Here is a 1,379-nt window from a genome sequence, read left to right on the forward strand (position 1 = left end):
CTGTCTGACTTCATTCAGATGACCCCGTTTCAACCCACCTCCGTAGCTAAAGCTTCATCAGAGTATCATTACTCGCGGACTCTTACTGTATTCCGCGTCTCATTTCAACCGGTCCGGCAGAAGACCGCCATGTTGAGCCTGATTCTGCCAGAGGTTTCTTCCCAATGGGGAGTTATTCCTCTCCACTGTCGCTTCATGCTTGCTCATCATGGTTCTCTCAATCAGTGTTATCCAAACTGGACTTCCATCTTCCAGGTCCCTGAGTGAAGCTCTAGTATCAGCTCACTCATTCCACTGGATCTCCCCATAAAGCTCAGCACACCGTCTCTCTAACCAGCAGTCTACAGACTGACCACCTTTATCCATCTCCACTCCACCACCAGTTTCAGGCCTGGGGGAAACAGCCCTATTCTTTATTGCTGGTTATGCATATCTATCAAAATTAAGCGCTGTGTTTCCTGCCGAGGTCTGAGCGCCAAAGACCAAGTAATTGTATCAATAAACTTCTTCTAATTGTCTTTTCTCTTTGTGTGAGTTTTTCAGAATGAATGCACTTGCACTGCAGAGATGTATTGACCTTAAAACAAAAGTAAAAAAAAAAAAAATAATAAAATATGTTGATCACAGTGCATGGTGTATGGTCCCACCGCAACACACCTTATCCAGGAAAATCCAGATGTAACAGGGGAAAATTAACAAAACCTCTTCTGAGTTTTTGTGAGTCTAGACTGAATGAACATAACCGATGAAGAAGTAGCCATGGAGATACTTTGTGCACTAATTCCAACAGCAAAAACATTAAAAAACTTGAAAAAGTATTTGTTAAAGTTGCTTATCTTTTTTTTTTTTTTCTCTTCAAACCAACAATGTTGTCTCGTTACCTAACAGTTAAACACAGGATTGTTTACGTTATTACACATAAGCTGCCATGACTTATACTTATAAATCCTCTCTCACTGTTGAGGTATTGAAGGATGGAAACAGTTTTAACACACACCAATCATCTCGTTATGATGAGAAAATGACTTTCGTTATCTTTGGATAATTAGAAAATTAACTTGTTTTCTCGAGAAAACCACAGTGAAAAAGTATCTGAGGGACAATAAAACATAAAAATAAAAATATTTGCTAAGACAGGCAGTTCATTTTCAATTGAAAATACAACCTTTAGGAAAATCTTTGTTTTTCCAATCTGCCAATCATCTTGTTTACCCAGCCGGGCTGAGACGATACGCTGACAGGTTCCTCTCAGGTCTTCCTAAATAGGAATATAAAAATAAAAATAATAGTCAGGAAATTTTACATATAAAGTCTGTATAACAAAAATCTTTTAAAACAATTATAGTAATTACAAGTAAGAAAACTAGTAAAACTCTTGT

At 37.9% G+C, this 1,379-nt stretch overlaps 1 protein-coding gene across 1 annotated transcript in view; it reads right to left on the minus strand.

Moving 5' to 3' along the window:
• The window catches only part of LOC107093067 (unconventional myosin-VIIa-like), a 105,863-nt gene that overhangs the window by 48,890 nt on the left and 55,594 nt on the right, over positions 1-1,379 (minus strand). Inside the window, exon 16 of the mRNA XM_015387887.1 lies at positions 1,166-1,258. Within this exon, the coding sequence (XP_015243373.1) occupies positions 1,166-1,258 (93 nt within the window). The remainder of the gene's footprint in view (positions 1-1,165; positions 1,259-1,379) is intronic.

The sequence above is a fragment of the Cyprinodon variegatus genome, unplaced genomic scaffold, assembly GCF_000732505.1.
Source record: "Cyprinodon variegatus isolate N-32 unplaced genomic scaffold, C_variegatus-1.0 Scaffold406, whole genome shotgun sequence".
Taxonomy (NCBI): domain Eukaryota; kingdom Metazoa; phylum Chordata; class Actinopteri; order Cyprinodontiformes; family Cyprinodontidae; genus Cyprinodon; species Cyprinodon variegatus.